The 12,047-nt window shown below is 60.2% G+C and overlaps 1 protein-coding gene and 1 long non-coding RNA gene across 2 annotated transcripts; one reads left to right on the top strand and one right to left on the bottom strand.

The window, feature by feature from the left end:
- Window positions 1–229: 229 nt before the first annotated feature.
- On the top strand, window positions 230–1,156 carry LOC120392639. Its single transcript, XR_005591751.1, has 3 exons — window positions 230–286; window positions 755–846; window positions 1,109–1,156. It is a non-coding gene; the product is annotated as an uncharacterized LOC120392639 (long non-coding RNA).
- A 1,591-nt stretch (window positions 1,157–2,747) lies between these two features.
- LOC120392643 (dolichyl-diphosphooligosaccharide--protein glycosyltransferase subunit 4-like) lies at window positions 2,748–3,841 on the bottom strand. The gene is made up of 2 exons (XM_039517405.1): window positions 3,705–3,841; window positions 2,748–2,881 (listed from the first exon to the last, which is right to left on the bottom strand). The coding sequence occupies exon 1, from the start codon at window positions 3,831–3,833 to the stop codon at window positions 3,720–3,722; it is 114 nt and encodes a 37-aa protein (XP_039373339.1). The 5' UTR covers window positions 3,834–3,841; the 3' UTR covers window positions 2,748–2,881; window positions 3,705–3,719.
- Between the last annotated feature and the right edge of the window lie 8,206 nt (window positions 3,842–12,047).

Raw genomic sequence — 12,047 nt, forward strand, 5'->3', positions numbered from 1 at the left:
GCAGTGGGTCTGGAGTGAGCCCTCTGCTCCCAGCGCTGGGAGGGCAGAGTAGAGCAGCAGCTTTGCTGGCACCTCCGCTCCAGCCAGGCCAGGCGTGAGGGGCACAGGCCCTGGTGCTCCTGCGGTAAGTACTGCCTCTGGTTCTCTGCAGCCTGGGGCCGCTGCGCCCCAGCAGGATCCCCGTCCAGAAGGCAGCAGCATGCACCCCAGTTTGCTGGGACTCGGCAGCGAGCACCTCTGCCCTCAAGGTCTGGAAATACACCCACGCTGGAGCCCTGGCCCAAAGGTCTCTGCCAGGTAGGGCGCTGCGGGCACTCGGGCTGGTTCATCCATGTGTCCTGCCACAGGTGGGGCCCCCAGACTAGCTGCCAGGTGTCAGACCCCAGCAGCCTCTGCTGGGCTGTGCTGTCTGCGGTGCCGCTGGGGTTAGGAGCCAGGTGGCTGCAATCTTCAGTGCAGGCTGTCAGCTGGGCCCCCCTTCCAGCACTGTACCTGAGGGGGGCATTGCATGGTAATTGCTTGATGCCACTCAGCCCTGGGCACCAAAGCAGGAGCAGCTCAGGCAGCACCTGGGCAAGCTTCCTCCTCCTGAGCCAGCGCCACCCCTCCGGGGGCATTCAGCCTGCCTGGGAGCACAGCGCCTGTGCCCAGACCCTCTGAGGCTACGGACCAGCCGGCGGCTGGCACCTTCCCCACTCCCTGGCTGGCACTGGGGGCGGGGGGCTGCTGACACTCTGGCTCTGTTCCTCTGCAGCATTCCCAGAGGACACTGCATCACTCAGCATGGGGATGCAGACAACAGAGCCGCTCTTCATCTGCGACGACCCCGAGGGGCTGCTCAGCGAGGTACCGGCCCCCACGGACGTTGGGAGGGAGCTGGGGAGCCCGCCCCAAGCAGGGCCCATGTCTCCAGTGCTGCTCCCGGGGCAGGCAGCCCTGGCATCAGAGCTGCAGCTTGGCCCTGTCCTCGCCAGCTTGGGGGGAGCACTGGCGGGTGGCCATGCTCTGCGGTGCGCTGGCTTCTCAGGCTGGCACTGCTCTGGGCGAGCACGTGGCCTGCCACAGAGCCCCCCTCCCAGCCCCCTGAGCCTGCTCTTCTCTGTTGCAGCATCTGCCAAGCCAGGCCCCAGACTCGCCCCCACTCAGCTCCTACCACAAGATCCTGTCCTTCTGCACTGAAGCCTGAGTGCAGCCACCAGCTCCAGCTGTCGCCTGTCTGCACTCGCCTCCGTCTCTAGCTGGGTGCAGCACCTGCCCCCGCGCTGCCCTGCTGCAGGGGAAGTGGGGCTGAGCCGAGCAGCATCCCCACCCTGCCCAGGGCTTGCTCCAGCCTCCCCTTGCAAATGGAGGGAGAGGCTCCTGCTCGCCCTGCAGGGTCCCCTTGCCCAGTTCCCACAGAGCCATTGCTGGAGCAGCCAGGGCTCTGCAGAACACCCGGCCTGAGCAGAGGGGGACACTGCTGGGCTCCCCAGCTAGACCCAGAGCCCTGGGCGGGTCCCCGCTAACCTCCAGCCATGGCCATGTGGAGGACACTCGGTGCAGCCAGCTGGCTGATTTGGGTCACAAGCTTGGGGGTGCCAACAGCAGCCACGGTGCCAGGGGCTGGAGATGGGGGTGATGACCGGGGAGCAGCTGCAGACACCATCACTGTGGAGGCAACTTGAGGGAGCGTCCGTGGGCGTCTCCGCGGGCAGAGTACAGTGCCAGCAGCACCTCAGAGGGCTCCAGGGTGGGTCTCTCCAGTCGGGGCTCTCCCCGGCACACCCCACGGGAACAGCTTGTAACCCGGGCAGGCCCTTGCAAAGGCTGCTTCATGAGCAGAACCAAGTCAGGCCGCGGAGCTGCAGGTCGGCTCCCATCCCTGTGTGCCTGGGCCCCAGGCTAGCAGCTTTGGCCAGCCCCTCCGGGTGGGCAGGGTCAGGGCTGGAGCAGCTCTGCAGCCAGCCCCCAAGGCAGAGCCATCGGTTGCTGCCTCCCACTCAGCCCAGCCGCTCGGGAGTTGTTCAGGGCTTTGACGCTATTTGGATGAGAGAGGGTTTGTCCTGTGACGTGTTTCTATTAAAGTTTGTTTGGAAGAAATGTCCCCTGAGCTCTGTAGTCTGGGGCAGGCCTCTCAACGGTGCCAGGAGCCTGCGGCGCCCAGAGCAGCAGCGAGAGGGCTGCTGGTCCAGGAAGGCAGGAGTAGAGCCCACGGTGTTCACCCGCAGGAGCTGGCAGGCTGCTCGGGGGGAGGCCTAAAGACAAGGCTGGACTGATGGAGGAAGGGCAAGCGAGCCAAGGGCCAGCTTTGCCCCCTTGGAGGAGAAGGGGTTAATGCAGCCTGCATGCTGTGCCCACAGTACAACCGTCAGCACCGCCAGGCTGGCAGGAGCCACCGCTTCCCTCAGAGCCTCTCCCGGGACGGGAGCCCCCGCTGCCAGCAGAGCAGATGATCACTGGGGTCCCTTCTGGCCTGGGGATCTGCCTGGCGCTATCTGTACCCAGGGCTGCTCTGACGCAAGTCACCGGGAGACCTTCCTCAAACACCTGCCTCTTCCCCGGGGCTGCCAAGCCCAGATGTCTCTGCCCGAGAGCATGGGGAGCTGGGGGTGGGGCCAACGGCTTCCCTGTCCCGTCCCCCCCCGCCCCTTGTGATCTAACCTGGGCCCCAGCTGAAGGGCTCCTCCTCTCCTATCAGCCCGAGCAGCATGCTCTGCGCCCCACAGGTAGGGCTCTGCTGGCACCGCAGTGACACCCAGACGCCCGCACACGGGAGGTTCCAGCCCTTTATTTGTGTCTGCACAAAGCTACGGCGCGGTGCGATGTGGAGCCAGGCTGCGGGGCCAGGGGCGGCTGTCAGCTCTGCTTCTGGCCATGGCAGGCCCTGCTCAGGGCTCGGGCTCTGTCGGGGCAAACAAGAACAAACAGCTCAGGGTACAAGGGGAGTCGGGAGGGAGCCGGCGCTAATGCCACGGGGACCAGTCCCCGCCCCCTTACGCGGCTCGACTGCTGCATCTGAACGGCCCCCGGGCAGGCCCTGCAGCTCACAGGCCAGACGTGCTGCCAGGGAAACCAGCTCCAGCCAGACCCACTGGGCCAATGCCCAGCCTCACTGGCCAGCTAGGGGAAGGGGCATCATAAACCAGCCCCTCCCCCCCGGAGACCATGATGCTCATGGGGAGATGTCACCAGCCGCACGGTTCTAACGACCAAGTGCCCAGCGGTGTCTGTGCCACCAGGGGCTGAGACCCCACCCCAGCTCCCAGCAGCCAGCCAGTGCCCAGCGGTGTCTGTGCCACCAGGGGCCGAGACCCCACCCCAGCTCCGAGTCCCCAGCCAGTGCCCAGCGGTGTCTGTGCCACCAGGGGCCGAGACCCCACCCCAGCTCCGAGTCCCCAGCCAGTGCCCAGCGGTGTCTGTGCCACCAGGGGCCGAGACCCCACCCCAGCTCCGAGTCCCCAGCCAGTGCCCAGCGGTGTCTGTGCCACCAGGGGCCGAGACCCCACCCCAGCTCCGAGCTCCCAGCCAGTGCCCAGCGGTGTCTGTGCCACCAGGGGCCGAGACCCCACCCCAGCTCCGAGCAGCCAGCCAGCGCCCAGTGGTGTCTGTGCCACCAGGGGCTGAGACCCCACCCCAGCTCCGAGCTCCCAGTGCTGTCTCCCAGGGGCTGCGGTGCCCAGGTGCCAGAACTGAGGGGGCTGAGGGGGCTGCAGGCTGGGCATTACCTGCGGGGTGGCCCCTCACTCCTGCTTCTTGGGGTTGTTGACAGCCACGTAGTGGCAGAGAACCACGAGCAGGAAGAGCGACACGCCCAGCATGTTGGTGAAGATGGCGAGCTGCACGTCCGTGATCATCCTGCAGGGAGCGGGATGCGTCAGCAGGGGTGGGGAAGGGAGGGGGGGGGGTCCCGGAGCTGAGGGGGTGATCCAGAGGTTGGGGGAGGGAGGTGCCAGGGTGGATTTCACCTCTGCCTTGTCCTCGGGAAGCGGCATGGGGAGCCGGGGGGCCCTTCCCCATCACTCGTCTGGGAGGTCTCCTGGCTTCTCCTGCTGCTGCTCCCCAGGGCGGGTTGGGGCACTGCCTCAGGGCAGCTGGCTTTGCCCTCCTTCACCCCCATTGTGTGCCCGTGCTGGGACCGGTGGGTGAGGGGCTCCCCGGGGCCTGGCTGGAGCTCTCCTGATTGCCCCGTGGAGAGGCTGGAGGACCTTGGGGGGTGTATGGCAGACATGGAGCAGGGGCTGGGTTTGGCCTCTGGGCTCTGCTCCTGCTGGGGCAGGCGGCAGGAACATCCGTAAGGACTCCAGGATCCTCTTGGGCAGGCCCCATCTCCGCTCCAGGGCCGGTTTCCTCCCCTGCGACTCCAGGCGCTCCCTGCTTTCCCTGCGCAGGAAGAGCAGGCTGCCCGCGGAGCTCTCTCTGGCTGGGGCCTGGACCCGCCTCGGGGGCCCCCTCCCAGGTGGCGGGGGTGTGAACGCACCCAGCGGTCTCTGCACCACGCGCGCTAAACCCCACCTGTGCTGGAGCTTCTCCCGCAGGATGTGGCTCTCCAGACGCTCCCTGGCCTCGGCTGTGACCAGAGGCGGCCCCGGGTGGGGCACCAGCAGCTCGGCTGGGCTGGCTCCTGTCAGGGGAACCGGCTCGTAGCGATTCCTCGCCGGCTCCTCGGCCCCCACGCGTCCAGCCAGGCCCATCTGCGTCCAGGCCCCCCCAGCGGCACAGCTGGAGCCTCATCCCAGAGAGGGGAGGAGCAGCAGAGACATTCCTGCTCCCTGGAGGAGCCTTTGGCCTGCTGCGGGCGGGGCAGCCGCTCCTCATGCCCCCTGGCGGGCGGCGCTCCGTTTGCCAGCTGCCTGCCTGACGCTCAGGAGGGGAGCGGGACTCGCTGGGCGGGAAGGGGCCCGGCGCGGGCGGGAGGACCTGGTCGCCTACACGTGTCTGGAGCAGCAGCACCACTGCAGCACATCCAGGTCCCCCATGTGGAGCTGCCCTGCAGGTTCCTCCCTTTGGAGCCGGAGGCGAGACGGGGAGGTGGCCCTGGCCTGGCAGGGACCCACGCGCCGGCCTGGTCGGTGTACACCTGCCACTCGGCTTGCTGGGTCCCCTCATTGCACGGGGGCAGTCTGCAGCCTCACCCAGCAGCTGGCGGAGGGCGCGGTGTCTGGGGGCTCGGCAAGCACGGCTTGGGGGTCCCGGCACAGCTGGTCACGCGGCTGCTGCTTTGCACCTAGAACACAACAGCAGAGAGGGCTTCTGAGGAGAGACGGGGCCTGAACGTAGCGGGGGCCACGCGCACCTGAACCGTGACCCCGCCCACCCGTACCGTCCCAACCCCAAATCCCCCCACCCTCACTCCTAGCCCCGAGGCCCCGCCCCATGCCTGCCCTCCTGTGACCCATTCCCCCCAGGCCTCGCCCCCACACCAAGCTCTGCTCCTCCGCCACTGCTTCCCTCCAAGACCCTTCTTCTCTGCACCCCCTGCCTCCCGTTGCTCGCCCTTACAGTCAGTCACAAGTCAGAGGGCAGGGCCCCCCGGCCCCCCATTCCAGTGCCCTGGCCCCAGGCCACTCTGCGCTGCTGCTCCAGGACCTGGCATGCTGAGCTTGTGAGAGCCGGGGGCCCGATGAAACCCTCTGCCAGCACCACGCCGGGCCCCCTCTCAAACGCTGCCAGCGCCATGAACCCGGCCAGGGCATCGTGCCAGGGCTGTGAACCCGGCCGGTGCGCTGTCCCAGTACCAGAAACCCAGATGGCGCATCGTCCTGGTGCAAAGAACCCAGCCGGTGCCCCATCCTGCAGAAATGGGTCTCCCCAGTGTGCGGGATCCCAGGAAATCTCTCTGGCAAATGCCAGGGGCTGGCAGCACCTAGCAGCCTTGGCCTTGCAAGCCCTGGTACGATGTACAGCAATGGAGTGCCAGGGGCTACACCCCTAGCCAAGACACAGCAGACGGGGTGAAATGAAGATGACGATCTGCTGGGCAGTGAGCAGTGCCTCCTGCTGGCAAAGCTGCCGGGTTCTGCTGGCTCCTGGGATGGGCCAGTAGCCCCCCCCCCCCCCGCCCATGCTCACCATTAGCCTGCACAAAGCCCCGGAGGACATGGGGACAACCTGCCAGAGGGGACAGACAATCGGGCATTTGCCTCCATCGCGGCAAAGCCCCCAGACGACGGTTCGTTAGCACCGTGTCAGCTTATCCCAGCTCCAGGCAGCACCTTGGCTCCCGCTCCCATCCCCAGGGCCAGGCCAAGCCTCAGGGGCCTCGTGTGGGACCCCTGGGCCAGGCTGGAGGGCTTGGGAGAGGCCCTGGGATTCTGAGCCCGGGACCAGCAGGGAGCGTGAGGCAGGGCCTTACCTTCTCCCTCATCCTCCGTCCCCCTCCGCCAGAGCCTGCGGACCAGCAGAGCCTGCGGGAGCCAAGGAAGTGGCAGAGTTACGTGGTACCCAGACTGAGGCCGGGCAGTGCCAGCCTCCCGCCCAGCCCAGCCCGGTGCCAGGGGTGCCCACGCTTCCCTCCACCTCCCGCAGCTGGAGAACTCCAGGCTCCTTCGGCCATGCCCCGGGCTCCCCACCCGAGTGTCATTGGGACATCGGGGCATCGCCACACCAGAGTCACTATCAGAGGGGCAGCCGTGTTAGTCTGGATCTGTAAAAGCAGCAAAGAGTCTTGTGGCACCTTATAGACTAACAGACGTTTGGGAGCGTGAGCTTTCGTGGGTTAATACCCACTTCGTTGGATGCTTGTCTAGCACTAGCTGGTGGTCAGGGCAGTAAGGAGCAACCAATGAATGGCTAGTAGCCAGGATGGGTAAGGAACGGTGTCCCTAGCCTCTGTTTGTCAGAGGATGGAGATGGATGGCAGGAGAGAGATCACTTGATCATTGCCTGTTAGGTTCACTCCCTCTGGGGCACCTGGCATTGGCCACTGTCGGTAGACATGTTGCCAGCACAGAGTGTCCGAGGCAGCAACAGCGGTTCGTTGCCCGGTGTGCTTCGCTCCAATAAACACACCAAGGTGGAGAAGCAGACAAAGTTTATTTGAGATCTCAAAGCGGTGCCAGGAGACAGACACGTCTCAAATCAAGCACCCAGCTACAAGCAGCTTTTCTCTTTTTTATACATAACTTTAACTAAGCCTCTTCTATCCCCCCCCCCCTCTCCCCACCTTTCATTCCCATGCAGCAAATACACTTTGCAGTAGCAATTACATTAAGCAGTTAAGTCATACTTGGCAAAAACCAATCTAGCTCGTTAGTAACTCTTCTGTGAACTGTTATCTTGTCTTACTTTCTTTGATCTGTTATTTTGCCCCTTAGCCAGGAGCAAGCAGGCCTCATTATTGCAGGCCTCATTATTACCTTCTGGTACAGGTGTTGCAACTGATAACCATTCTCTGTTGCTGGCCTGTGAGGTCGATTAAAGTTCAAACATGGAAGCGCTTTGGTTAGACATGGAGTGACTTTAGTTCATTCAGGCCTACTACAGAAAGGCTTCATTGACACTGTGGTTTTCCACCCTCCTGAGTTACCTAGAGTCATGGCTAATGACACCAACAGCCCTGCCCCCACATAACCCCTTATCTCTCAGGCCCTAACCCCGCCCCTTCTCCCCAATCTGCTGCCCCCAGCCCGCCCCTACTCCCTGAGCCCCTGCCCTCACCTCATCCCTTCTCCCCAAGGCTGTGCCTCCATCCTGCCCCTTCTCCCCAAGGCTCTGCCCCACCCCCCCCGGGGCCTGAATGTACATTAAAAAGAGCCTCGGTTAAATGATGCCCCCACATGCAGGTCTAGTACCCAGAAAAAGTGGACGATTGCGACCTAAACTTGATGTAAGCGGGGGATGGTCCCGCTATTGTGGGGAACTTTCCTGGCTTCTGCACGACCCTGGTGAAATGGGCTAGCGAAAGGATCGGAGTCCTCGCTCCCACTCCCTGTACCCAGAGGCCTCCCTGCCCTCGAGGGCTCCCCTGCCACTCTGCTGTCTGGCAGAGTCCTCGTGACCTCCACAAGGCTGGGCCCAGGATTCCTGGGGGGCTCGACCCCCAACCCTGCTGTGGTCACCGGGGACAGGGGGGAGGGTGTCCCCACTCCGGGGTGCCCTCTCTGCACTGGGCACCTCCCTGACCCACTGATCACATCATACAATTTAAAGCAAATACATGTTATTTAATTAACAATTAATTTAAAAAAAGAAGGAAAAATGGGAAAGGTTAAAGGAAAACACGTCCCGCTGCTCTGTGGCAGGGACCATCACCACCAGTGTCTCTGGGATGTCAGGGCACTTCCCAGCCTGCTCCGTGTAGGTCCCAGACCCCTGCCCAGGCCCTGGCCGTGCTCCAGGGATGCTGCGGGTTGCACACTTGCTCTGGGGGTGGCCACATGCTCTCAGGCTCTGGGTGGCAGGACCCTTCCCCAGGGTCCCCCCGCCCTGTCAGGGTGACGATCCCCCCCAGTCTGGCCTGCAGGGCCCATTGGCTGGGGCGTCTCCCTGTGCTGGGCCCACGGCCCCCCTCGCTCTCCTCAGCTGCTCACCGCACCCAGCTCCGGACGGCTCCAGCTCTGGCCCCGGCTCCAGCTCTGGCTCCAGCTCCAGCTCCGGCCCCAGCCCTGGCCCTGGCTCCAGCCCTGGCTCCAGCTCCAGCACCGGCCCCAGCCCTGGCCCTAGCTCCAGCCCCGGCTCCGGCCCCAGCCCTGGCCCTGGCTCCAGCTCCGGCTCCGGCCCCAGCCCTGGCCCTGACTCCAGCCCCGGCTCCAGCTCCGGCTCCGGCCCCAGCCCTGGCCCTGGCTCCAGCCCCGGCTCCAGCTCCGGCTCCGGCCCCAGCCCTGGCCCTGGCTCCAGCCCCGGCTCCAGCGTCATCTTCTACCACTGAGAACAGTCTAGATCCATCCTCTTTGGAACCCCCTTTCAGGTAGTTGAAAGCAGCTATCAAATCCCCCCTCATTCTTCTCTTCTGCAGACTAAACAATCCCAGGTCCCTCAGCCTCTCCTCATAAGTCATGTGCTCCAGCCCCCTAATCATTTTTGTTGCCCTCCGCTGGACTCTCTCCAATTTATCCATTTCCTTCTTGTAGTGTGGGGCCCAAAACTGGACACAGTACTCCAGATGAGGCCTCACCAGCGCTGAGTAGAGGGGAACGATCACATCCCTCGATCTGCTGGAAATGCCCCTACTTATACAGCCCAAAATGCCATTAGCCTTCTTGGCAACAAGGGCACACTGTTGATTCATATTCAGCTTTTCGTCCGCCGTAACCCCTAGGTCCTTTTCTGCAGAACTGCTGCCTAGCCATTCGGTCCCTAGTCTGTAGCAGTGCATGGGATTCTTCCGTCCTAAGTGCAGGACTCTGCACTTGTCCTTGTTGAACCTCATCATATTTCTTTTGGCCCAAATCCTCTAATTTGTCTAGGTCCCTCTGTATCCTATCCCTGCCCTCCAGCATATCAACCACTCCTCCCAGTTTAGTGTCATCTGCAAACTTGCTAAGGGTGCAGTCCACACCATCCTCCAGATCGTTAATGAAGATATTGAATAAAACCGGCCCCAGCACCGACCCTTGGGGCACTCCACTTGATACCGGCTGCCAACTAGACATGGAACCATTGATCACTACCCGTTGAGCCCGACCATCTAGCCAGTTTTCTATCCACCTTACCGTCCATTCATCCAGCCCAGACTTCTTTAACTTGCTGGCAAGAATACTGTGGGAGATGTTCGCAGGCCTGCTTTGGCTACCTGCAGCAAGCAGATAACTGCCAGGAGAAGGATCCCAGCCGATTCAAAGAACAGGGTGCTTGCTGCTTGGTCAGCTCAGGAGGGTGTGAGGACATAAATGCCAAATAAGCAGCGCACGCTTTCAATGCATAGGATTAGCGGCCCGTGTACCTTTCAGTACTGAAGAAATCTGTATGTTAGATACTGTTATTTTTCTTTGACTGGTATGTGCTGTATTGCTGTAATGATAAGAGCATGTTTCGATTTATGAGGCGTCTTAGTTAACCCACAGATTGTCGTCTTATCAACAGAAGGATTTTTTTTTGTTTAGCCTGAGCAGCTTTACTACACTGTGGTGTCTTTCCTCCACATCGGAGCAACTCGGGCTACTGGCATCCCCAGCTGTCCCAATTTGCATATTTGTGTTGTTCTCCACAGGTGGGAGTTCCGCTGTCAGAACAGACTGAACCTGCTCCCTGTCCCTGCAATACAATGGAATTATTTCGGGTGCGGGTGGAATCAGAGTTTGGTGGGTTACACTCAGGCCAGGCCCTTGTCTCCGTCTCTTTAACGGAGCCCTGACTCTGCTCTCCCAGGAGCCCCGCTCTGCCTCAACACCGGTTGCTCCCACAGGCCCAGCTCACTAGGTGACATCTACCCTGTCTTTCCATCCAGACTCCATGGAAGAGTGGAGAACTGAGCAGGATTATGACATCACAGGTATCAAGGAGGCTGAACAGCTGTAACATAAGAATGGCCACACTGGGTCAGACCAAAGGTCCATCTAGCCCAGTATCCGGTCTTCCGACAGTGGCCAATGCCAGGTGTTTCAGAGGGAATGACCAGAACAGGGAATCATCAAGTGATCCATCCCCTGTCATCCACTTCCAATTTCTGGTAAACAGAACCTAGAGACCCTCAGAGCATGGTGGGGCATCCCTGCCCATCTTGGCTAATAGCCATTGATGGACCTATCTTTCATGAAATTATCTAGTTCTTTTTTGAATCCTCTTATAGTCTAGGCCTTCCCAACGTTCTTTGGCAAGGAGTTGACTGTGCATTGTGTGAAGAAATACTTCCTTTTGTTTCTTTTCGACCTGCTGCCTATTCATTTCATGTGGTGACCCCTAGTTCTTCTGTTCTGAGAAGGAGTAAATAACACTTCCTTATTTACTTTTTCCACACCAATCATGATTTTGTAGACCTCTATCATATCCCCTGTAGTTGTTTTTTCTAAGATGAAAAGTCCCAGTCTTATTAATCTCTCCTCCTATGCAAGCTGTTCCACACCCCTAATCATTTTTGTTGCCCTTTTCTGAACCTTTTCCAATTCCAAGATATCGTTTTTGAGATGGGGAGACCACATCTGCATGCAGTATTCCTACGCTTTGTTTCCTATGGTTCAGCCAGTTACTGATCCATGAGAGGACCCTTCCTGTGATCCCAGTACAGCTTCCTTTGCTTAAGAGCCTTTGCTGAGGACCTTGTCAAAGGCTTTCTGAAAACCCCAGTATGTCAGTGCACTGCAAGGCCTTCAGTGGCTTTTAAACTTTCCCATGGGGACATCGGAGACATGGTCCACTTAACTTGTGTTCAGGCCTAACAAGAACTCAGCTGCAACCTGCTGTGAGAAACTCATTTTAACAAGGATGCCCCTGTACCAGCACAGACCACAGGTCAACATGTGTAACTTCAATAACAATGGTATTGGAAGAGCCCAAAATCACCACCACAGGAATGTATTGACTATGACCCCTTACTTCAGATGCACTGTGGCCTAGTGGATAGAGCACTAGATGGAACTCAGGAGACTTAAGTGCTAGTCCTGGCTCTGCTATTGTCTTCCTGGGTGACCTTAGGCAAGTCACTGCTCTTCTCCGTGCCTCAATTTCCCATCTCGAAAAGGGGGCTAATGCTACAGACCTCCTTTGTAACGTGCTTTGAGATCTACTGATTGAACATGTTAGATAAGAGGTAGGGCTCTTTATTATCTTATGATATAGGGTGCTTTTCTTAAAGCGCCCACTGCTGGAGTCAAGTGATTTATCTGAGAATCTCTGCTCTTTATTTTATTGTATTTTATTTTATTTGTTAGCCAATTTTAAGCCCTCGTGGTTGCAAAGAGAAGCTGGAGAACATGAATTGAGTGCACCCTAATGGCTCAGACACCAGAAGGCAAATGAAGAGGTCCCCAGATGCATGTTTTTTGAAGATCTCATTATTTTGAAGCCAATCTCTTGATTTTGGTGGGGCCCAGCTCATGGTGTTGGAATGCTTGGGCTGGCGATACCATGAACGTTTTTCTGCACTGGTAGCACTAGAGAATCACTTCAGGGCTGCTTCTCACTTCAGGCTGGGA

The sequence above is a fragment of the Mauremys reevesii genome, unplaced genomic scaffold (assembly GCF_016161935.1).
Source record: "Mauremys reevesii isolate NIE-2019 unplaced genomic scaffold, ASM1616193v1 Contig107, whole genome shotgun sequence".
Taxonomy (NCBI): domain Eukaryota; kingdom Metazoa; phylum Chordata; order Testudines; family Geoemydidae; genus Mauremys; species Mauremys reevesii.

Bases quoted from the DNA above. Each gene is read 5' to 3' on its own strand.
- LOC120392643 (XM_039517405.1), bottom strand. From the start codon at position 3,833: ATGATCACGGACGTGCAGCTCGCCATCTTCACCAACATGCTGGGCGTG.